The 22,357-nt window shown below is 42.9% G+C and overlaps 1 protein-coding gene across 3 annotated transcripts in view; it reads left to right on the top strand.

Annotated features, from left to right (window-relative positions):
• LOC140741167 (protein lifeguard 2-like) overlaps nucleotides 1–22,357 on the top strand; it is a 65,963-nt gene that overhangs the window by 31,132 nt on the left and 12,474 nt on the right. For 2 of the 3 annotated variants that reach the window (XM_073071022.1, XM_073071020.1), the window contains exons 4-11: nucleotides 1,333–1,397; nucleotides 4,876–4,929; nucleotides 5,749–5,799; nucleotides 7,302–7,341; nucleotides 9,872–9,909; nucleotides 16,154–16,241; nucleotides 19,716–19,811; nucleotides 22,165–22,218. In XM_073071022.1, the coding sequence (XP_072927123.1) occupies nucleotides 1,333–1,397; nucleotides 4,876–4,929; nucleotides 5,749–5,799; nucleotides 7,302–7,341; nucleotides 9,872–9,909; nucleotides 16,154–16,241; nucleotides 19,716–19,811; nucleotides 22,165–22,218 (486 nt within the window). Of the gene's footprint in view, nucleotides 1–1,332; nucleotides 1,398–4,875; nucleotides 4,930–5,748; nucleotides 5,800–7,301; nucleotides 7,342–9,871; nucleotides 9,910–9,995; nucleotides 10,034–16,153; nucleotides 16,242–19,715; nucleotides 19,812–22,164; nucleotides 22,219–22,357 lie in introns of all 3 variants that reach the window. The other variant, XM_073071021.1, reaches the window with a different exon arrangement.

The raw sequence follows: 22,357 nt of genomic DNA, 5'->3' as shown, positions 1-22,357 counted from the left end.
TTTTGACAGAAAGTCATTGGTTTTTCTTCCTCTTTCGTTCAGATGCTGCCTGACGTGCTGGCTATACCCAATATTAATGTTTTTATTTCATTGTAGTTTGCTTTGAAATTTGTTTTTGTGTGGAAAACCTGTTTCTCTGCTGTTATCTACCTGACCCTCTAACTTCACTTTTGAAACGATTAGTTTTTTTTTCTTCTGCAGGCACAGATTTCCCAGCCGGTGGAGAAAGCTTTTCTCTCTCCGTCTCACCTGTCAGCTCCCTGAGACTTCACCTTCTGTGCTCCAGAGGTGGGGTGGGACAGAGAATACCCTTGTGTTTCCATGGCTCAAATGAAAAATTACACACAAAGACTGACAAGAAACTAATGTGCAAAAGACATTTAATTTTAAATACTCCAGTGAATCTCAGAGGCAGTTTGAGTGATAAGGGACATCTTAGCAGCCTCCTGTTTTAGTTAATGTCCATGAACACAATTTCAGTCTGCCCTGTTACATTGTCACGCAGTTACTGAAATGTTTTCGAGGGGGGTTGATCCTGGGTTATTAATATGCAAGTACTTCACCAGCTGTTTGTATTTGGGAGCTCTGTTAATTCCACCAATAACAGTGATGGGATTCTAGCGATCATTGCCTGAGGAGATCATGGAGCCAGAGTCCCTGATCACATTGAGGGAAGTACCTAACCTGAGTGAGTGCACAGTGTGCTTTCTTTTTTTTTACCTACAGGGTGATGGAAGGAGCTGGGAAGTGGATCAGCTTAAATATCTGTTTTGTTGGCACAGTCACAATGGACTGAATGGCCTCTGTTGCAAATGCTGTGCTTTAATTATAAAGCAATATAGAATAATCTGTCACAATATTGCATTGTTTCATTGGCCAAAAGCTGAAAATTAGTCCACAGATGCTGGAAATCTTGAGGAACACACACAAAATGCTAGAAGAACTCAAAGTCAGGCAGCACCTATGGAGGGGAATAAGCAGTTGACATTTAGGCCCGAGGCCCTCATTAGGACTGGGGAGGAAGGGGGCAGAGGCCAGATTAATTAAATTGTCTGAATATTCCAACTCATCCACTCTTCCTGCATTGTCTTAGATACTCCTCATGCCTTCCATTCCCATTTTAAAACTTATTGTTATATCTTTCTTTTTACCACTTTCAGACACTGCATTTCAGATCATCAGAACTTTTGTTTGCAAAGGAAAGACTTTTTGCATCAATCTTGAAGTGATTGGCAGAACTCTAGTTGCATCTCAGTGTACTTTTTAGCCCTCTGTTACCTTGTATTTGATGTCTTTTGCCAGTGGCTGATATTTTGTTCTTTCATTCGGCAGGTCTACATTATCCTGATGATTCAACTCTCTGTCACAGCTGGGGTTATTGCGCTATTCACCTTCTGGTAGGAGGTTACTGTTTCTGTCTAAGTGGTGATGCTGCTATTGACTTCCTGCTGTCACTGTAATGTGACTGGTGTATTGAAGTGGCAGAAGAGCACAAGTGGAGTGCAGCTATATTGCACAAATTAGATTCTGGAGTTACAAGTTAATGTTTTTTTTCCCCTAAATCTAATTGTATACTCCTTAAAAATGAAGGCTGTCAGAACTGGGAATTGGACATCTTTCAGGCAGTCCTAGTGCTGAAAATTTGGCAGATAAATCTCCCTTTGGTCATCAACAATGTGGTTCACTGTTGATTTTTGGAAAGGTGAAGGAGGAATAGTGGACAGGGGCTGAGCAGGCACAGCAAGGTGGCACACGTTATGAACAAGTGTCAAGTTGGTGCCAACCCACTGACATATGCTGAACCTACTCTGAATTGTGCCAAGAATGCCCATGCTTATTTGACTTTGGACCAGTGGAGACAGGAGATCTTCATTCTTCTGTCCATTCTGGAGCCAAGCCCAGCTCTGGAGAAGTCTGGGCTCCAAGTACTCGCCAGATTTTTTTTCCATTTTTCTCCCTAAATCCTTACTGACTGTCTGTGATTATGATGCTTGTTTTTGAGCTTCTATCAATATCACTCTACCACTGGTTTCTCTAGACCTAACTCATGCAACTTGCTGTAACCGATCACCCTCCACCAGGATTTGTCCCTTGCTGTCCAACCCTCCAGCACCGAGGCATGATCTGACTGTGTGAAGCAGCTCGTACCTCTCTGGTTTTGCTAGCCTGACTTCTTCTATAATCCAATGTTGAATTCTCCATTTTATTTATTTCTTTGTATCTCCAGCCTTGTTCAATGATCTGTTTGGCATTCTTTTCTCACCTGGATTGACAATGTTCAGCAGTCACCAGAACTGAGGGAGTGGGTTAACAGCTGGTGCCAAGGGAGTGCAGAGTGGGCGCCAACTTTTCAGACCTGTGATAGATAACCTACAGCACAATACAGGCCCTTCGGCCCACAAAGCTGTGCCGAACATGTCCCTACCTTAGAACTACCTAGGCTTTACCCATAGCCCTCTATTTTTCTGAGCTCCACCTAGCCATCCAGGAGTCTCTTAAAAGACGCTATCATTTCCGCCTCCACCACTGCCACCAGCAGCCCATTCCATGCACTCACCACTCTGTTTTTTTAAAAAAAAATACAACAAACACTTACTCCTGACATCTCCTCTGTACCTCCTTCCAAGCACCTTAAAGCTATGCCCTCTCATGCTAGCCATTTCAGCCCTGGGGAAAAAGCCTCTGACTATCCACACGATCAATGCCTCTCATCATCTTGTACACCTCTATCAGGTCACCTCTCATCCTCTGTCGCTCCAAGGAGAAAAGGTTGAGTTCCCTCAACCTATTCTCATAAGGCATGCTCCCCAATCCAGGCAACATCCTTGTAAATCTCCTTTGCACCCTTTCTATTGTCTCCACATCCTTCCTGTAGTGAGGCGACTAGAATTAATCAGAGTACTCCAAGTGGGATCTGACTAGGGTCCTATATAGCTGCAACATTACCTCTCGGCTCTTAAACTCAATCCCATGATTGATGAAGGCCAATACACCATATGCCTTCTTAACCATAGAGTCAACCTGTGCAGCAGCTTTGAGCGTCCTATGGACTCGGTCCCCAAGATCCCTCTGATCCTCCACACTGCCAAGAGTCTTGCCATTAATACTATATTCTGCCATCATATTTGACTTACCAAAATGAACTACCTCACACTTATCTGGGTTGAACTCCATCTACCACTTTTCAGCCCAGTTTTACATCCTATCAATGTCCCGCTGTAACCTCTGACAGCCCTCCACACTATCCACAACACCCCCAACCTTTGTATCATCAGCAAATTTACTAACTCATTCCTCCACTTCCTCATCCAGGTCATTTACAAAAATCACAAAGAGTAACATTATGTCAGCTGTGCCATTTTGTCCACATGCCTCAATCTTGGCACAAAACGAAAATGAATACTTTCCTCAGTTCTGTGCAATTTGTTTCTCTTTTTTGGTTAGCATAGAAAATGACATCGCTGGGGCTGAAGCAAATGAAATTATTTATTCTGACATCACTGGGGGTGAGACAACTTGCAATAAGGACAATGGTCTTTGTTTTCCCTGTCACCAGGGCACAGCTCTACAAGCTGCTGAAAGGGCACCAGCCAGATAGCAAGAGGCTGGCACTGCCATAAGGTGAACTGCTGCTGTCCTGGTCCACTATTGCTTGTTCAAACTGATGCTTGTTTATCAGCCAGCAGTCCATTTCTTTTGCCTTCACCAGTCACTTGCCCACACTCAGTAACTTTGAGGCTTTTGCTGTCTTCCTGTGTGGGATTGCATGCCTTATAAATCAGCTCCTTTCCTTAAATTAGATCAGCAGTTCTTCAAGTGTTTTATCCACTGCATCTGTCTGGCCCAGGACCAGGCTATGGTTGTGCAGGAGAACTGGTGAGATTTCCTCCAGGTCATAAACGGCCTTGTGGTTTAATTTTCATTCTAGTGGTGACTTTTCTGTAATTTAAAAAAAATGGTCTGAACTTGACAGCTAGTTTTCAAACTCAATCAAGTATGCTTTCAAAGAGGTGTGTGATATAAAAATGTCTCAAAGCCCTTTAATGTGGCACATTTACCTTTTCAACATTCTTGCATAGCAAGATCCCACTAATAGCCATGTGAAGAATCATCAGTGTTCATGTTGGACTACTTTGCGAGATGTGCATTATGCCCAATCTGCTCCGAGGTTCCTGTTGCCCTGGGCAAACTTTTCTTCTGTTGCCTTCTGTCTATCCAATATCCATTTCCCTTCATTCCCTGCACATTGTGCCTATCTAAGAGCCTTTTTAAACTCCTGTATTGTATCTGCCTCCACCACCACTCTGATTCACTAAAAAAAACTTTCCCTGCACATCTCCTTAGAGCTTCCCCTCCCTCACCCTAAAAATGTATTAGACATTTCGACTGAGGAAAAAGATGCTGGCTCTCTACCCTATCTACGCCTGTCATAATCTTGTAAACTTCTATCTGGTGTCCCCTCCCACCAATCCAGAGAAGACGATCCAAGTTTGTCCAACCTCTCCTTTATAGCTCATGCCTTGTAATTCAGGCCACATCCTGGTAAACCTCTTCTGCACCCTCTGTAAAGCCTCAAAATCCCTCCTGTTGGCGACCAGAACTGAACGTAGCCAAACTGGAGTTCTATAAAGCTGCAAAATAAAATCCTGATTTTTGAACTCAATGCCTCAACTAATAAAGACAAGCATGTCATTTGCTGCCTTACCACTCTATCATCCTATGTAGCCACTTTCAGAGTGTATTTTAAAAAAATCATTATTGAATTGGACAGTTGGTTGAAGGAGCAAAATTTCTTTTATCTCTATTTCCATTTCAGGTAATTCACTCTGAAATTGTCTTTAATTGTGTTTTCTTTTTCTTCTTGTGTGCATACAGTGATCCTGTCAAGATTTACATTCAGGCACATCCTGGCTGGTACTGGGCTTCATAGTAAGTGTGAGTTATTTGTCTGTTTTCCTCTGTCATCTTTATGTGCAGATCCCTGTGTGTACTGGTCATTATGTAGCTTGTGCATTCAGGTAAGAATACCTGTGCAATGTCTGCATCTGCCATAGGGAAGAAGGGAATAAAATACATTTATTATCAAAGTCTGTAGACATCACTTTCTTTGAGATTCATTTTCTTACAGACATTTACAAGAAAATAAGGAAATACAGTAGAATTTATGGAAAAAACTATACATCATCTAAGACTGACAGACAAGCAATGTGCAAAAGAAGACAAATTGTGCAAATAAAAAAAATAAGCAATACTGAGAACAGGAATTGTAGAGTCCTTGAAAGTGAGTCTGCAGGTTGTGGAATCAGTTCAGAGTGGTGGTGAGTGAAGTTATCCACACTGGTTCACGAGCCTGATAGCTGCAGGCCAATAGTTGTTCCTGAACCTGGTAGTGTGGGACCCGAGGCTCCTGTACCTCCTTCCTGATGGTAGCAGTGAGAAGAGAGCATGGTCTGGATGGTGGGGGTCCTTAATGATAGATGCTAATAGAAGGCATGATTGCCACACCACATTTCCAAAGGAAGTGAGATACGAGAATGAGGCGCCAAAGCATTTGAAGGATATGTTGAGAGGGATGCGATGAATTAGGGCTGGTCTGAAACATAAACCAAAACACGTTAGCTGAAATGGATACGGACAGCAGATTTCCCTCCCTGAAGACAAGTGAACCAGATTATTGTAAATTCCGTGTTTGTTTTTTAAAAATTCACTACCTTGCCTTTTAACAGCCCTTTTTATTTCAATTTGCAGTGCTGTGTTCTTTGTTACCTACCTGACCCTGGCCTGCTGCACCGGACCAAGGTAATTATAATGTGGTGGACACTCTTCATTAATTCTCAAAGTGGGATGGCTGGCAAATGTGTGGATTATGTGCTTACATTGTCCCTTTTGAATTAAGCAAAGGATTAATATAGTGAGTGCCTCATGTAGGTTTGTAGTGTGGAGAATTTTGCATGAATAGTCCAATATATTTTTCTCTTGGAACGACATAGCCCAAGTGATTTGAGTGAATTCTGGTTTGATTCAGGAAAACAAGATTTCTGTCTCCCCACTGCCTACCACCTGTCACTCAAATCATGACTGTGTCTCTGTTGACAACTGTGTACGTTGGTATTACCAACCCTTTCCCCACACTCACACACTCACTTACCTATTACCTCCCCCTGGGTCCCCCCACCCATCCCTTTCTCCTATGGTCCACTCTCCTCTCCAATCAGATTCTTTCTTCTCCAGCCCTTGACTTTTCCCACCCACCTAGCTTCACCTATCACTTTCCAGCTAACATCTTTCCCCTCCCCCCACTCCCCCACTGTTTAATTCTGGCAACTCCCCCTTCCTTTCCAGTCCTGAAGAAGGGCCTCGACCCGAAATGTTGACTGTTCTTTTCCATAGATGCTGCCTGGCCTGTTGAGTTCCTCCAGTGTTTTATGTGTGTCCTTTATTCACTAGCTTATTGACAAAGCCAATGTTTTTGATTTGTATTCATTTTTTGGGATCTGGATGTTGTTTGCATTTGTTGCTCATCCCTAATTGCCCTCGAAAGTGGTGCTGAGCTGTTGAAGACGGTGTTCCAGGATTTGGACCCGGTGATGATGGATGGGTCAGGGTGGTGAGTGGCTCTGAGGGAGACCTGTAGGTGGTGGTGTTCTGTCCTTGTCCTTGGTGGTGGAGGTCTTGAGTTTGGGAGGTGCTGTTGGAGTAGCCTGGCTGAATAACTGGACTGTGTTTTGTAGTTTGTGGTAGAGGGAATGGATATTAATGTTGGGGAAAGGGGTTTCAATCATCCGGTTCCATTACTAGAACCTGAAAGACCCCTTAAGATTTCCCCCACCCTTGGATTAAACACACTCATTTTACTGAGTTGGGCAACAGATTAACGGAGGAGGGTAGACAAGCTTTGCAGCAACCTGTGGCATTCCTTTAAGAAACCTAAATATTGAAAAGCTCAGATAGAGTGGACATGGAGATGTTTCCAAGAGTGGGATCAGAGAGCATAACCTCAGAATAGGACATTGCTTTAGAACAAAGATGAGAAAGAATTTCTTTAGCTAGATCGTGGCGAATCTTTGGAATTCATTGCCACAGACAGCTGTGGAAACCAGGTCATTGAGTTTATAAAGCAGAGGTTGATAGGTGCCAAAGGTTACGGGGAGAAGGGGGTCGAGGGAAAATAAATCAGCCATGATTGAATGGTGGAGGAGGCTCAATGGGTTGAATGGTCTAAGAACTCTCAGGAATGATTAAGCTGCAATGAGTAAGCCATAGTTTGTGTGTTAACCCTAACCTGTTTTTGTGTGTTACAGGAGGTATTTCCCATGGAACCTGATTCTGCTGAGCATTTTTGTAAGTGTTGAAGCAGGAAGACTACCCTGTTTGTTTTCCATCCTCTTCCTTTGCAGTTCATTTGTATGCTTGTGTTACCTGTGACATGCTTTGCAGTTACTTAGACATCCCCAAAAGGCTGTCACCAAACAATCTGCTGGAGGAACATTAATACTGACAAAGGGTCTGGGCCTGAAACGTTGGCCTGACTTGCTGAGTTCCTCCAGCACTTTGTTTGTGTTGCTTCGGAATCTCTTGCCTCTCTTCGGTGTGTGAGGTTAGTGGGTTTACTCAAACTATTTGATTTTTATTTAGAGATACAGTGTGGTAACAGGCCCTTCCGGCCCAGTGAGCCTGTTACACCCATGTGACCAATTAACCTCCCAACCCGTATGGCATTGAAATGTGGTAGGAAACCAGAGTGTCTGAAGGAAACTCATGGTCATGAGGAGGACATACAAACTCTTTAAAGACAGCGGCGAGAATTGAACCTGGGTTGCTGGTGCTGTAACTGCTACGCTACCATTGCCATCCAGCAGTTCTCTTCAGATGGCTTTATCCACCCAGCATGATTTGTTACATGGGTGGCCTCGACTCAGTAGGGAGGAATTGTTGGCTTTTTCTGGGGTTTGCATGTGGTCACCTCTTGCTGAATGCTTTTGGACCTGGCAGTGGGGTGCCTCTCTGGGCCAGTTATTTTTATCGTGGTTCATGGCTGGATGCACAGTCGCTTTGTCACGGTTATGCTTTGGTGTGTGATTGGAGTTGCGTGCAGACACAGATCAAGTAAGAGTAACTGCTTTCTTTCTTGAAAGAACATTAATTAGTGAGCCAGTTTGTTTTGGTGGCAATGTACCATGGAGCGCCATGGCAGTGTAGCGGTTAACACAACGTTGTTGCACGTAAGGGCGTCGCAATTCGGAGTTCAGTTCTGGTGCTGTCTGTGAGGAATTTGTACGTTCTCCCCGTGAATGTATGGGTTTCCTCTGGGTGCTCTGGTTTCCTCCCACAGTCCAAAGACGTACTGGTGAGTAGGTTAATTGGTCATTGTAAATCTGTCCTGTGATTAGTCTAGAGTTAACTGAGTGGGTTGCTGGGCAGCACGGCTTGTTCTGTCAGAAGGGTCTGTTCCACACTGTATCCCCAAGTAAATCAAAAGAAAGTAATGGTGTGTACAGCTTTTTGCTGATATTAGTGCAGTATTAAACCTGCCTCCACCACCAGAGAGCTGTAAAGTCTAGAGAAACTCTTCAGACTTGAATATTGCATTCAAGAGTGATATTACCAATTCTTTGAAACTAGTGTTAAGTCATGTGAAAAATTTGTACTAGAACAAACAAGCCACTGCGCCTTTTGAGCCTGATCCACAATTCAGTTAGATAATATCTAAACTGCCACAATTCCATACAACCTGCCATGGTTCCACGAAGTTTTATAATGTCACCCCCAAAATTTTCCAAACTTGACTTCAAATTTTCAATTCCTCCACCTTCCACCCGAGCAGTCTGCCTCTAACGTCAGGATTTCACCACTCGTTCTGGGTTTCCTGACCCAGCATCCAGAAGAAATTGTTTCCCTCTGTCTAGTGTACAGCAGGTAGCTGCCACTACTGATTCAGATGCATTTTCCAGTGCCTCCTGGTGAGCTGATGTTGTCTGGGTAATCAATTCTCACCTCTGTCTTGTAATGCTGTTGGTTTGGATTGAAACCCTGTCAGGAATTGTTGGAGCTTTGGTGACCTGGGTTCGATTCTAACCTCAGGTACTGTCTGTGTGGTGTTTGCCCCTTTGCTCTGTGGGTTTGCTGCAGGTTCAATAAGAACAGAATTAGGCCATTTGGCCTATCGGGTCTGCTCTGCTATTCCAATTTGGCTGATTTTATTATCCCCTTCATCCCCATTCTCCAGTCATCTCCCCATAACTTTTGACACTTTTACTAATCAAGAGCTTGTCAACCTCCACAATTACCAAAAGCCCAGGCCTTCACAGCTGTCCATGGTAATAAATTCCACAGATTCTCGATGCTCTGGTTAAAGAAATTCCTCCTCTTCTCTGTACCAAAGGAATATCCTTCTATTCTGAGGCTCTCCCACTTGGGAAATGTAGTATAGCTTTGCCACTGTAGTTTCCTCCCACATGAGTGTGCTCTGAGACCAAGCATGGGCCTAATTACTTGCATGTTATTTACTTATTTTTAAAAAATTTTTTATTAGTTTTTCAAAACATTTTACAAAATTAAAAACCCCAAATCCCAATGAGGAGCATTAATACAGTGCAAGGTTAAGCATACAATAACAATGTGCTACAAAGGAAGAGAATTTAACAAAAAAGCACCTAAATTAAAGACAAGTGAGCTTAGTGTCCTATGTTATTTACTGATGCTGTGCAATTCCATGTAATCCCTAAGTTCAATGATTGCATGTACACTGACGAGCTGTGTGGTTATCATCATATTAGGACTTGTAAAAGTTTGATTTGATTGTTAATGGTTATCTGATACCTGTGATGTTTAACCAGTCACTCTTCTAATTTGTTTTCTAATCGCTCTGCAGACACTGGCCATGTCTTACATGACAGGAATGATGTCAAGGTATTCCAATAGTTAGTCATGGCAATCATTTCATGCTCTATCTTGTTATTAACTGTTTTTCTTTTTGCGTTTAACCTTTTCCAAAGACCGCAAGTTTTGCATGCATGCTTGGATTTATTTCAAGGTATTTTAATTTTTTTTTAAAAGAGCAATTCTGGCAGTGAAATGTATGTTAATTAGGCATATCTTGTTATTTTTGTCCCATTTCACTTGATATTTTTTAAGACAGATTCGATTTACAGTTGAGAGCTTTTTAAAAAAAAATGTTGTATTTTCGTTTGGCAGCACAGCTAAATAATGGAAAATGAACACCAGCCAAGATGTGAACTGATTCTCAAAAGGCCCTTACACCACTGCAGTCCAGAAACCCACATGAATTGGGGGAGAACATGCTGCATGGCTTTAGAATATAGAACAGTACAGCACAGGAACAGGCCATTCAGCCCACAATGTTGTGCTGAACCAGATAAAAAGAAAATCAAAAACACCCAAACACCAAACCCTCCTACCTACTCCATGTCCATATCCCTCCATCTCCCTTGTATGCATGTGCCTAACCAAACATCCCTTGAAAGCCTCTAATGTATTTGCTTCTACCACCATAGCAGGCAGCGCATTCCAGGCATCCACTACTCATTAGTTATTTCAACCTTGGAAAGCAGATACTCTCTGTCCACTCTATCTATCTCTCAGAATCTTTTAAACCTCTGTCAGATCTTCCCTCAGCTTCTGCCACTCCAGAGAAAACAGCCCAAGTTTATTCAGCCTCTCATGATAGCACATGCCCTCTAAACCAGGCAGCATCCTAGAAAACCTCCTCTTTTACACCTTCTCCAAAGCTTCAACATCCTTCCTATAATGGGGTGACCAGAACTGTACACAATTCTCCAGGAAGGTCTCAGCAGTTGAATGATATCCAAAGTACACAAGCCAATGAAATGCCTCACTAGAATAAAAAAACAGTAAAGCAAATGAGTTGTTTTCATTGGTTACTCAGTTGGTGTTTCAGTCCTCCAATTGGGTCAAAGGATGAAGTCAGGTTTGGAGTCCTTTTCCCCAACCTGAGTCTAGTGGTGCAGGTTGTAAAGGCCTAGAGTGGGTAATCTACACTGGCTCCCTGTATATCCTTACCCCTGCCTTTAAATTTCTCCATGATCTTGGCTCTGCAGGGGCCTCCTCATCTCCAACAATGCAGCCTTTGCCCAAACCTCTTCGTCTCACCATTGATGACAGCCCCTTCCATAGTCTGGGCACTGCATTTGGCAACATCTTCTTGCAAGCCCCCATCGTCTGTAGTCATTTTCTGTCCAGCTTGGAGAAGGTATGTGCGCTGACCACACTTCCCTTTTCTAGTGCTGTCAGTCTGTATGTGCACCATGCACCATTTTTTGTTTTGCTCTTCACAGGGAAGCACCTTGGACCACTTTCTAGCAGGAGAGAGGCTTTCATAAGAAAAGTTGTTGCTGTGATGAAAACTCCAGCTGGTCATTGGCTAACGTCATCAGCTGCTGAGCCAAAAAAAAAGTTGTTTACCTCTATTTTTCCTCCCACCCCGCACCTCACCATCCTCACTTGTTTGTTTGAACAGTGACAGCAGTGTGACCCTAGTGTTTTGCTAGTTGATCTGATCTGGGGTGTAGAGGCTGAGAATCCCTTTCATCCCCCATGTTGGGGGGCGTACACAGAAGAATGGTCACTTGCTTCTGTTTGTGTGTCCAGACACCTGATGAGTGCAGAGCGGGCTGGGTTCACCTGTGATAAGTGGTGCAGCTGGTAGTGCTGCTGCCCCACTACTCCAGTGACCGGAGTTCAATCCCAATGTTGGGCGCTGTCTGTGTGGAGGCTGCACGTTCTCCCTTTGACTGCGTGGGACTCCCCTTGGTGCTTCCCACATCCCAAAGCTGTGCAGGTTGGTGGGTTAATTGGATGCTGTAAATCACCACTAATGTGTAGGTGAGGGATAGAATCTGGTGTTGATGGGAATGTAGGATGAATAAAAGTAAGATTTAAAGTAGCGAGGTGACTGGTCACCGTAATCTTGGTGGGCCAAAGGGCCTGTCTCTGTGGTTAAATAACACAAGCCTGGAGCTTATTTGGCCAGCAGTGCTGGGAGAATGGAAAAAATAATTAATAGAAATTGTGTGACAATTCAGTGCTAGTTGAAGCACCTCTGAATAGGATACTATATTTATAATGTATATAATATTGTTCCAAGTGGCAATGAAGAAATGCTTAATATTGTTACTTTGGGTATTTAGTGAGATCCTTGTGACTGATGCAAACTAGTGAGTTTTTGAATATCTGATTGTAACTTGGTTAAAGATGATCAAAGATCACCTTTTTTCACAATGTCAAGACAGTTACAAGCTTTTGGTAGCAGGTGAATAGCTTGACTAAAACCACGTTTAACCAGATAAGAATCCGGAAATTCAGTTAAAAACAACTCTGCTTTCTCCCAGAGCTGTGGAAACTTGTGAATATCACTAGTTTCCCAGAGATTTTGCTTGCTGTGTTTGGATTTTGCTTGAGCTGTTATATCACTCTGTAGCTCAATAAGACATTCTTACAATGTGGTGTCAACATCAGTCACATTCACCCCAAATGGATCCACCACCCAGTCTGGAATATACATCTCCAACAGGTCTCTGAACTGAAATTCCATATCAGTATGGCGTTGTTTCAAATGATCAAGATGTACAATCAGATCATCTTCACGCAATTCTATTTAAGAGTGGACAGTGAAGGACATTGCATAAACTTACGACGTCCAGTATTGCTGCTGAAAAGTTTTGAGTTTTCCATGGAAAGTGTTGATGGCCTCTTTGCATGATATGAGATTGCAATTTTTTCCTTGTAACTGTTTGTTTAATAAATTTAGTTTTTCAAATCTATCTGACAGGAAAAATGTCAGGCTTAGCAGTGATAATTTGTTCTCCAAATTGCTTATCACTTGGAAATGCTACAATACTATCACAAGGTGCAAAAACGTGATGAAGACCATTACCTTTTGATAACCATCAGACCTCTGTATGCATTAGTAACCATTCAAAATCTTCTTCGTTTTCCTCAAGTTGTCAAAAAAGACAATATTGAAGTGCATTTGATGATGTTGATGGCCATTATTACAGCAGCAAGGGTTTCATGCAAATGGCCTCCCAGTATTATTGCAACCAAATGCTGACGGTGGATGACGCAGTGTATGCAAAAAAAAAAAGTCAGCTACAGCATTTTTAAATGAGCAATGAATCCTTTGTGTCTTCCTACCACTGCAGTTGCAGCAGCCATTATATTTTCCAGCAGAATTTTGCTCTCCAAGAATTAGCTCGACTTCAAAAATAGTTTCACCTTTGGTATGTGTCTTAAGCTTTCGAGCAAAATGCATTTCTTTACTGGCCTGGACATCATTCAGAAACCTAACAAATGTCATCAGAAGGGCTTCATTCTCATGTAATGTGTTTTCATCGATTTGTAGGGCAAACTTCATAACTTGCAGTTGTGCAACTACAGTACTGTGCTATAGCTAGGGTGGCTAAGACTTTTGCACAGTACTCTAGTAATTTTATGTATTGCTCTGCACTGCTGCTGCAAGAAACAAATTTCATGACCTGTGTGAGTGATGATAAACCTGATTCTGATATGGGTCTTTATTGTGGATTGAGAGTGGGAAGGGGGCAGGGAGAGGGGAATCATGGTCGGGAAAAGGGGAAGGGAGAGGGGAGAGAGCAGAAAGCACCAGAGAGACATTCTGTAATGATCAATAAACCAATTGTTTGGAATCAAATAGCCTTGCCTGATGTCTCGAGGCTGGTGTGTTTGTACCTGTGCCACCTCCTGCTGCTGGCACTCCTTCTCTGCCACCTGTCCCACACCCTTTCTGTCACACTCGACCCTTGCCGTTCCCAACATCCTTTTTCAGACTTACAAGCTCGCTCTCCACTGCTTGTCGACAAATACAGTACTGTACAAAGGTCTTGGGCACCCTAGCTGTATATGTGCCTAAGACTTTTGCAGGGTGCTGTACTTGTTTTTCCACATCATCTGACATTTCTTCAATACATCTCGATACTGATGAGTTGCTCAAGAGGGTCTTGAATAGTTTCAAATGCGCTCTATTCATAACAGTAGAAATTACACCAGAAACTGCAGCAGAATCAATGATTTTCCTGTATTATATAGCTTACCAGCTTTTGCAATTAAGTTTGAAATCACATGGGATGCTTGTAAGCCTTTGTGCATCTTAGCTGCTTTTTCACTTTGAAAATTGTCACAATTGGTTTTTTTTTGGAAGCAATCCAGAGTCTTGTCTGTCTTATTCTTCTGCGCTGTCCCCGTGTGCGTGTCTTTTAAACAGTAATAACAATAGAATTGTGTGAGTAGGCTCTATAGAAAATAGTAAATATTGAAGAATTATAATAAGTATAGTTACATGTGAAAAAGTATCAGTATTGAATATACATGTAAAAATAAAACTAGCTTTTAAGGCAGTACTTTAAAAAAAAAAATTCTTTAGGCAAATTTAAAACAAAATGCTATTATATATGCAAATTGTGTGTGGCAATAAAGAGTACATGCTCACCAAGAAAAGTGAATTTAATGGAGGTTGTGCTGGTAGATAGTGATGCAGTGGGAGACTTCACACATTCTTGCCTCTCTGCAGATTAGCTGTTTCTGGCAGATGACTCCACTGCAGCCTTCATATCACGTTTTATAAGTATTATAAACATGCGCGGGTCAGTGGAGGCAAACAGATTTGGAGGGGTGGAGTGGGGCTCAGCAGTTCGCCTTGCAGGGTGCAGTCAAAACAGTAACAGATAACAATGGACTCCCCCTCTCCCCCCCCCCCCCCCACCCAACACAGACACAGAGAGAGACACACACACACTTGTTTTGCTGCCTCAATTGCACCATCAAGCATATTTTCCTCTTCATTCAGTGTTGCATATAAATTACATATTTTTAAAATTTCTATATTTTAGTAATAGTTTATTAAAACAGTAAATTTATAGTGACCAGTTCAGAAACTCCTGTTGGCCCCAGTTACTTGTTTTTTGCTTGTGGCCCCTATGAAATCTGGCATAGCCCCCGGGGGACCATATGACCCATGTTGAGAACCATTGCTCTAGAGGACTGTGGATTCCATTATAGGCATAATTAAGGTGCTAATTATATGTGAGAGATACTTGCACAGATTTAATACTGATCATCTTTTAATTGAGTTATTCCCAAGGGTAATCTCCCCTTGAGTATGTCATCACCCATTCATAGAAGGTGGAATTGTTCCAGTCAATACTACTTCAGGTAAATATTGGATGCTTCTCCATCTGGGGAACCATGTGCCTCTTGATTGCTACTGGACTTGTGTTCTGTAGAAGGTTCGGGCTTCTCCCAATAACAGCTGTGTTGTATTCTTTGGCCAGATCTGCTTGACAGTTGAACTCCAATGGTATTGGACAGGGTGTGTGGGTAGATCTGTGCTGCCACACCATTTTGATTGATTTGCCGTCTTCTCCAGAGTGGGTGTGTCCAGCAAAATCCTATTTTTCTCCTCTTCTATTTTCTTGTTGCCACTTGTCTTTAGAATACTTTTGTTCTCCCTTGCATTAATTATTCATCCTTGGCATGTGGGCGTTGCAGGCAAGGCCAGAATTTAGTCCCCTCAAAGATGGTGAGCTGTTGCCTTGAATGGCAGCAGTCCTTCTGGATGTGCTGTTGGGGAGCGGGTCTTTTGATTTGGGGCCCAGCGACCAGCTGAAGGCCCAGTGATAGATGTCAAAGTCGGCGATGGTGTGCGACTGGAGATGGACATGTTTGTGCACTTGTTCACGTCCGTCCAGGTGGCAGTAGTTGCAAGATTGGAAGAAGTAATGCCAGTGCTCTCGCTCCTTTCTGTTTTACTACCTATCCTTAGCACCATCCTAAGCTGATATGTTCTCTCCTAGGAAATTCCTTCCCCTAAACATTAATTTCTTTCTGCACTCCCCAGACTTCTTTTGAAAGGAGACCTGTTGTCACCACTGCCTGGTCCATCTTGTCTTCCCTTGTGCTCTTAAAGCGGGTGGGATTCCTCCACAGTGAAATATGGGTTGAAATATAAGAGGGGGATTTATATGGATGTCTGTGCTGAGGCGATTGATGTGGGAGCACTCCCTGAAGGAAGCCATGTCAGATTTATAGCATGAAAGGGAAAATTGATAGTTTTTTAAAAAACTAATCATTCTGTATTAATCTTCATATCATTTTCCAGCTACTACAACACGAAATCTGTCCTCCTTTGCTTCGCCATCACAGCTCTGGTGTGTTTTGCCGTGACAATATTCAGCTTCCAGACAAAGGTAAGCTGGTGTAGTTGGGCTGACGGCGTGCAAGTGATCCGTTTCTCTCTGCCTACAACAGTTCCAGACGCTGAGGATCAACCATTTGGTTCTGATTACTTGCTAGGGTGTGGAATTTTAGCCCCTTGGTTTGAAAGGTCACCTGTTCACCTGCCTGGAATGGAGATGCTACAAAAGTTATTGCTGCCTAGGGCTATTTTCAGGTTTGTCCTGCTTTGGAATAAGATATAGGAGCAGAATTAGGCCATTTGGCCCATCGAATCTGCTCTGCCAGTTCATCATGGCTGATCTATTTTTCCTCTCAGCCCCAATCTCCTGCCTTCTCCCCGTATCCCTTCATGCCCTGACCAATCAAGAATCTATAAACCTTTGCCTTAAATATACAAACCCCATTTCCAGAACAGTTGGGATATTTTCCAAAATGCAATAGAAACCAAAATCTGTGATATGTTAATTCATGTAAACATTTATTTAACTAACAAAAGTACAAAGAAAAGATTTTCAATAGTTTGACTGACCAACTTAATTGTATTTTGTAAATATACACAAATTTAGAATTTGATGGCTGCAACACACTCAACAAAAGTTGGGACAGAGTTAAAATAAGATTGAAAAGTGCACAGAATATTCAAGTAACACCAGTTTGGAAGACTCCACATTAAGCAGGCTAATTGGTAGCAGGTGAGGTATCATGACTGGGTATAAAAGTAGCATCCATCAAAGGCTCAGTCTTTGCAAGCAAGGATGGGTCGTGGCTCACCCCTTTGTGCCAAAATTCGTGAGAATTGTTAGTCAGTTCAAAAGGAACATTTCCCAACGCAAGATTGCAGAGAATTTAGGTCTTTCAACATCTACAGTACATAATATTGTGAAACGATTCAGAGACATCTCAATGCGTAAAGGGCAAGGTCGGAAACCACTGTTGAATGCGTGTGATCTTCGAGCCCTCAGGCGGCACTGCCTAAGAAACCATCATGCTACTGTGACAATTATAGCCACCTGGGCTCGGGAGTACTTCGGAAAACCATTGTCACTTAACACAGTCCATCGCTGCATCCAGAAATGCAACTTGAAACTGTATTACGCAAGGAGGAAGCCATACATCAACTCTATGCAGAAACGCCGGCGAGTTCTCTGGGCCCGAGCTAATTTCAGATGGACCGAAGCACTGTGGAACCGTGTGCTGTGGTCAGATAAGTCCACATTTCAGCTAGTTTTCGGAAAAAACGGGCGTCGAGTTCTCCGTGCCAAAGATGAAAACTACCATCTTGATTGTTATCAGCGAAAGCCAGCATCTGTGATGGTGTGGGGGTGTATCAGTGCCCACGGCATGGGTGAGTTGCATGTATGTGAAGGTACCGTTGACTCTGAGGCGTATATTAGGATTTTAGTGAGACATTTGTTGCCATCCAGGCGACGTCTCTTCCCAGGACGTCCATGCTTATTTCAGCAGGACAATGCCAGACCACATTCTGCACGGGCTACAACAGCATGGCTTTGTAGACACAGAGTGCGTGTGCTTGACTGGCCTGCTGCCAGTCCAGATCTATCTCCTATTGAAAATGTATGGCGCATCATGAAGAAGAGAATCAGACAACGGAGACCACGGACTGTTGAGCAGCTGAAGTCTTATATCAAGTAAGAATGGACAAAATTTCCAATTGCAAATCTACTACAATTAGTATCCTCAGTTCCAAAACGATTAAAAAGTGTTATTAAAAGGAAAGGTGATGTAACACAATGGTAAACATGCCTCTGTCCCAACTTTTGTTGAGTATGTTGCAGCCATCAAATTCTAAATTTGTGTATATTTACAAAATACAATTAAGTTGGTCAGTCAAACTATTGAAAATCTTTTCTTTGTACTTTTGTCAGTTAAATAAAGGTTCACGTGAATTAACATATCACAGATTTTTGTTTCTATTGCATTTTGGAAAATATCCCAACTTTTCTGGAAATGGGGTTTGTAAATAAAGACTTGGCCTCCACAGCTGCCTGTAGCAAAGAATCCCACAGATTCACTGCTCTCTGGCTGAAGAAATTTCTCCTCGTCTCTGTTCGAAAAGGGCACCCCTTTATTCTGAGACTGTGTCCTCTTGGTTTTAGACACTCCTATCATCTCAAACATCCTCTGCACATCTGCTCTATTAAGACCAGTAGGTTTTCAATTGGGTCACCTGTCATTCTTCTGAGGGGTACTTTGCCCCTCTTCTCTCTTATTCAATGATCAGAGGGGTCCAGAGAACCCTAATGAGTGGACCAAAGTAGGAGATTACTTGCCTGAAGGGCTGGAGGAAGCACTCCCTCTCCTTCTGGCCCTGGATTTGCGCTTGCCTTCCATGCTTCCCCTTAAATGCAGGGTTTCTCACGGTCCAGCCAGCCCATGTTAAAGTGCTTCTTTTTAATGTGGTTCACTACAATAGACGAGGATACTCCTTTTACCCCCCGTGGGGTGGGCTTTTTTCCCAAACCCCAAATCAAATGGCCCAATTTTGAAGCCAGAAGTGGTTTTTCATGGTGCTGTGCCACTTGCTTGAGTTTGTTGCCACCATGGAGCTAAATAAGAACATGGTCAGCTCCTTGTGCCTGCCTGCTTCAATAAAATCGTAGCTGATCTTCTACCTCAGTGCCGCTTTGCACAATATCCTTTAGTTCCCTTTTAATATCTTTTTAATGTCAATTGGGACCGAGCAAGCCGAAATTCTGTGGCAAATCATTAGGATGCTCAGTCACCCAGTGTATTCAAGACAGTGCTAGGAAGGCTTTTAGATATTTGAATTAGTTTATTATTATTGCATGTACCAAGATACAATGAAAAGCTTGTCTTCTATACTGTTCATACTGATCAAATCATTACACAGTGCACTGAGCTGGAACGAGGTAAAACAATAACAATAAAGTGTGAAAGAAACTACCTGCGGTTCAGGTAAAAGACAAAGTGCAAGATCATTATGAGGTGTACTGTCAGGCCAAGAGTCCATCTTATTGTACAATCTCCCTATGCTCTCCCCTATTCCTTTCTCTGTGGCCTCTTCTACTTTCCAATCCTGTGCTCCCTGTGTTCAGCTTGTGTTCCTCAGTATTACCTGTGTTTGTGGCAAAACCTTGGCCTTCTCTCCCTCATCTGATCCCTCTCCTCACATTCTGTATTTTGACAAAAAACCTTTTGGTCCCCTTTTCTAACCATCTTGATGTCTTTTAGCTTGATTTGATTACTGCATTGAAAAATCCTCATTACTTGAATACAGATTCTTATTGTTTGTGGGAGCCAGTTATCTGATGACTATTGGAGAATGTGTTTTGCTGTACTTTATACTGCCTCCTACTGCTAACTACTGAACAGAAAGTTCTGCCAAGGGTGACAGGCAGGTATTTTGCAGAGGAGAAAAGAGGAAGGGAAACAGATACTGGATATTTGTTGAATTGATTTGAACCCAAGCAGAGATCTCTGAATCAGAATTTTCTCTTCTACAGTTTGACTTCACCTCCTGCCAAGGAGTCCTGTTCGTACTGTTGCTGGTCCTTTGCATCAGTGGCTTTGTCCTGGCGATTGTGTTGCCGTTTCACTATGTAAGTTACCTCTTCCACTTTCACTCCATGGTAGTTGACTCCATCACCTACAGGTAGGGAGTTAATGCTGATCCTATGTGGCTCTCTACCAGTAAAATATATATTTGAAATGGTGCAGCTATGGGATTGTTGGAATCATTTTGGGGTTGGGGGCATTCCCTAGTTTGTGCTTCTTTTGTCTCTTTCCCCCACCCAGATTAAATGTACACAACATCTCACCTTTAGGTCTCATCCAGGGCTCTGTTCCATGAACTGTTCATAACTTGAACATTTAGGGAGTTGGAAGTATGGCAGCGAGCAGAGTTCCCACCTAGCAGAAAGTGCCGGCTGCAAATCCTTCCCTCCCGTCTCCCAAATGCTCATCTGGTATGTACAGGCTCTGTATAAGATGAACCCATGCTCGACTCCATTACTCTGTGTCAGTTAAAGCGTCGAGCAACATAAAAATCGTTGAGGTCAAGAACGGAAGCGAACTGTGTTCAGCGCCATCTGCCTGCGTTTGGCCAGTCTGCTTCACTTCTCAGTACTACCGTCGTTTAGGAGGTGCAGGGGTCCCACGCCCCAGGTTCAGGAGAGGTTGCCCATTGGGTTCCTGGACGGGCTTCTTTCTGCCTCAGCACTGAACAGGCTCCGTAGCTGTGGATTCATTTTTGGGGGCTCAGCAGTTCACGTTCCAAGTGTTTTTGTTTGATTACTGTTTTTACTATTTACACTGTTTGTCCCTTGCACATTAGCAGTCTTGTGTGTGATAGCTTCCACAGCCGTCTATGCCAATGAATTCTACAGATTCAGCACCCTCTGGCTAAAGAAATTCTTCCTTGCCTGTTCTAAAGGGACATTCTTCTATTCTGAGGCTGTACACTCTGGTCCTATCCTCTCCCACTAATGGAAAATCCTCTCCCTGTCCACTCTCTATATAGGACTTTAGATAATAGGTAGACTTCAATGAGATCACCCTCATTCTTCGAACATCCAATGGGTACAGGATCAGAGCCATTGAATGCTCCTCATTCCTGGGATCATTCTCATAACCTCCTCTGGACACTCTCCAATGTCAGCACATTTTTTTTAGATAAGGGATCCAAAAGTGCTCAATACTCCAAGATGCAGTCATAAAGCCTCAGCATTACATCCTTGCTTTTATATTCTAATCCTCTTAAAATTAATGCCAACATTGCATTTGCCTTCTTTACCACCGACTCAGCCTGCAAGTTAACCTTTTGGGTATCCTGCACAAGGACTCCCAAGTCCCTTTGCACCTCAGATTTCTGAATTTCCTCCCTATTTAGAAAATAATCTACATCTTTATTCTTTCTGCCAAAGTACATGGCCATACACTTCCCGACACTGTATTCCATCTGCCACTCCTTTGCCCATTCTCTTAATCTGTCCAAGTCCTGCAGGCTCCCTGCTTCCTCAACTCTACCTGCCCTTCCATCTATCTTTGAAAAATCAGGGGTGGGGGGGGAATTCAGGGGATGGAGACCCATGCAGTCACAGGGAGAACGTGCAAACTCCACACACAGACGGCACCAGAAATTGGGATTGAACCCTGGTCTCTCAGAGTAGTGAGGCTCTATGATGAATCCTCTGCCTTGCCTTGCCACTGCCACCTCATATTAATGACCCTTTTTCCCTCCCATATCATTGATCCCCAGTACAGGATGTGGAAATTTCCATCTACTCAACAATGGGTAAAATGCATCCATTGTGTTTAGTGCTTTCTTTGGCTTTTGACTCAGTTCCCACCACCAAGCCACTGAATGGCCCACTTCTTCCTTGGTGACTGTCTGAAACTGAGGCAGGTTGTCCAATCTTGCTGCCACATTTGCTTCCACGATTGTCAAGTGTCTGTTTCATTACTAAGCCTCATTTCTACCTCCGTAACATCTGTAACTCTCCTCCTGTTTTAACTCATTTCCTGATTGAGACCCTTGGTGTATTGGGATGTTCGATGATTTGGGGGAAAGTGATTTATAATTGGAAACTTTTTTTTTACTGCTTTGGGAGCTTGGATTTTATTTTGGCAATGTAGGGATTGTTAACATTGTCTACTGTGTGTGGTCTAAATTGGTGTCTCTGTTGTATAGTCTACTAGCCATGTGGGACAATGGCAGGTTTTTTTTTTAAAAAAGGATCAGTAGCAATGATGGGGACCACTGTTTACAACAATGTGTGCAGTCACTATTATTAACAGGAGCCAATGGCAGAGACCGTTGTTGCCAATGTAGACCAATGGGCATCATTATTATTCCATGTGCCATTGTCCTGCATTGTGGATATCGACTATTGTTAAATGCAGATATTTTAATAAGTGACAAGTCATGATAAATGGCACTTCTTTCTATTTCAGGTTCCCTGGCTTCATGCAATTTATGCAGTGCTGGGAGCAATCATCTTTACAATGGTGAGTCACTGACAGGGCACTTTTGTACTTTGCTGTTTAGGGTGTGTACACACTCTCCCCTCCCAGTTAAAGTTCCCCTGGCCCTGTGTCAAGCAAGGTATCTTTAATGTTGCTACATAGATTTTGGAGGGAGAAGTTG

Source organism: Hemitrygon akajei, chromosome 18 (assembly GCF_048418815.1).
Source record: "Hemitrygon akajei chromosome 18, sHemAka1.3, whole genome shotgun sequence".
NCBI lineage: Eukaryota > Metazoa > Chordata > Chondrichthyes > Myliobatiformes > Dasyatidae > Hemitrygon > Hemitrygon akajei.
This window is presented reverse-complemented; position numbering and strand designations above follow the sequence as displayed.